A 2,355-nucleotide genomic window follows, 5' to 3' on the forward strand; every position below is an offset into this window, starting at 1 on the left:
CCCAGACCGACGGGCGGCCAGACCCCCAGACCAAAAAAGGCAGCCAGACCCCCAGACCGAGGGGCGGCCAGACCCCCAGACCGAGAGGCGGCCAGACGCCCAGACCAAGGGGCGGCCAGACCCCCAGACCGAGGGGCGGCCAGACCCCCAGACCGAGAGGCGGCCAGAGCCCAGACCGAGTGGCGGCCAGACCCGCAGACCGAGGGGCGGCTAGACCCCCAGACAGAGGGGCGGCCAGACCCCCAGACCGAGAGGCGGCCAGAGCCCAGACCGAGGGGCAGCCAGACCCCCAGACCGAGGGGCGGCCAGAGCCCAGAAATAGACAAGCACGTGCATGGCCAACTGTGGTTTGACAAAGGAGCCTTCCCTTCAGTCATCTTTTCAACAGACAGGGCTAGGACCACTGGTGAATCTGAGACCCTTGCTGCACACAAAAATGAACCCAGAGAGAATCAGAGGCCGATATGCATGAGCTCAAACCACAAAACCTCTGGAAAAAATCTCCATGGTCTTGGTTGGGCAAAGATTTCTCAGATGCCACACCCCAAGCACATATATGAAATTAAGTGATACAACGGATTTCATCAAAATATGTGTTCCAGAAGATACCATTAGGAAAATGAAAAGACAAACCAGTGTGGGAAAAAGGTTTGCAAACCATCGATCCGATTAAAAACCCTACATTCAGAATATATAAGGGACACGTACAACCTGGTAAGATACATAACCCAATCTAAATATGGGCAAAAGCTCTAAACAGGCAATTCGTGGAAGAAGATACAGGGACGCAAACAGGACCGTGAGAAAGTGCCCAGCGTGAGCAGCCGGTCCAGAAGCTGCACGCCGCGGGCACGGCGAGGCCCCGCTCCCACCCACGGCTGCGATCTGGGCGCAGGAACAAGCGCTGGTGCCGGCGAGCAGGGACACGGTGCTCACGCCCGTCGGTGACAGCGTAAACGAGAGCCAACCTGGAGAGCAGGCTGGCGGGTCCTGAAACGCAGGACGTGAACCGGCCGGGTCCGCACAAGGGTCTGTGCCCCGACGGTCACAGCAGCGGCGTTCTCCCGCCACCGGAGCCCCCCACACGTCCGTGGGAGCGCTCGGGGCAAGCGGAGCCGGCGCGGCTGCACGAGGGTGCTGCCGACCCCAGGCCACGAGTGTGAGGCTGTGACACGCTCTGCGGAACGACAGAAACCGGACGCGGGGACTCCAGAACAAGGGGCTCCCGGAGGCGGGGGCTCCCGGACGCAATGACTCCCGGACGCGGGGGCTCCCGGACGCGGGGGCTCCCGGACGCAGTGACTCCCGGACGGGGGGGGTTCCTGGACACGGGGCTCTCGGACGCGGGGGCTCCGGGACGCAGTGACTCCCGGATGGGGGGGTTCCCGGACACGGGGCTCTCGGACGCGGGGGCTCCCGGACGCAGGGACTCCCGGACGCGGGGGCTCTCGGACACGGGGACTGCCACACACGGGGCTCCCAGGCTGCGGGACCCCCTTGCACACACAGCGTCCAGGCAGGGGAAGGGGCAGGGACAGGCAGACCGTCGTCATGGCTGGGAGCAGGGATTGAGACAAAAGCCGAAAAACTAGATTTATGAAGAATCACTGTGTCATTTACAAGAGTGACTCACACGGCGTGAACTACGTGTGGACCAAGCGCAGGGAAGGCGCGAGCAGACACTTCAGGGAAGCAGGTGAGAGACTCCGGAGGCGAGGGGGGCACGCGGGGTCCACCCTAAAGGAAAGGCTGGTGGTCACTGTACAAGTTACCACCTGACTGCTCAGAGCAACAGCGATGACGCGAAGCGAAGATGGCGGAAGGAAGGAAGAGCCGGGGTCAAAGGAGCAGAGAGCACAGTGGTGCGTCCGAGAGAAGACTCCTGAAACTGTGAGCCCTGACACAAGAGCCATCAGGAGACAGAATGAAAACACAGACTACCAACGGCAGAGTTAAAGGGGACGGCATCACAGACCCCGGGCACAGGAAGGACAAGGAGAGAAATCACAAACTACTTTATGCCAACGTACTGCACAAGTTTAATGGTGGACAATTGCTTTTACAAACAAAAATGGGGTGCCTGAGTGGCTCGGTTGGTTGAGTGCCTGACCTTTTTTTTTTTTAAATGTTTGTTTACTTTTGAGAGACAGAAAGAGACAGTGCGAGCAGGGGAGGGGCAGAGAGAGAGGGAGACACAGAATCTGGAGCAGCTCCAGGCTCCGAGCTGTCAGCACAGAGCCCAACGCAGGGCTGGAACCCACAAACCATGAGATCATGACCTGAGCTGAAGTCAGAGGCTCAACTGACTGAGCCACCCAGGTGCCCCAAGTGCCTGACTCTTGATTTCAGCTGAGG

At 60.0% G+C, this 2,355-nt stretch overlaps 1 protein-coding gene across 1 annotated transcript in view; it reads right to left on the reverse strand.

The window, feature by feature from the left end:
- The window catches only part of ACSF3 (acyl-CoA synthetase family member 3), a 38,049-nt gene that overhangs the window by 28,323 nt on the left and 7,371 nt on the right, over positions 1-2,355 (reverse strand). The window contains exons 3-4 of the mRNA XM_029926085.1: positions 1,087-1,461; positions 877-990 (exon numbers count right to left, since the gene is read on the reverse strand). Coding sequence (XP_029781945.1) covers positions 877-990; positions 1,087-1,461 — 489 coding nt within the window. The remainder of the gene's footprint in view (positions 1-876; positions 991-1,086; positions 1,462-2,355) is intronic.

This window comes from Suricata suricatta, chromosome 16 (assembly GCF_006229205.1).
Source record: "Suricata suricatta isolate VVHF042 chromosome 16, meerkat_22Aug2017_6uvM2_HiC, whole genome shotgun sequence".
Lineage (NCBI taxonomy): Eukaryota > Metazoa > Chordata > Mammalia > Carnivora > Herpestidae > Suricata > Suricata suricatta.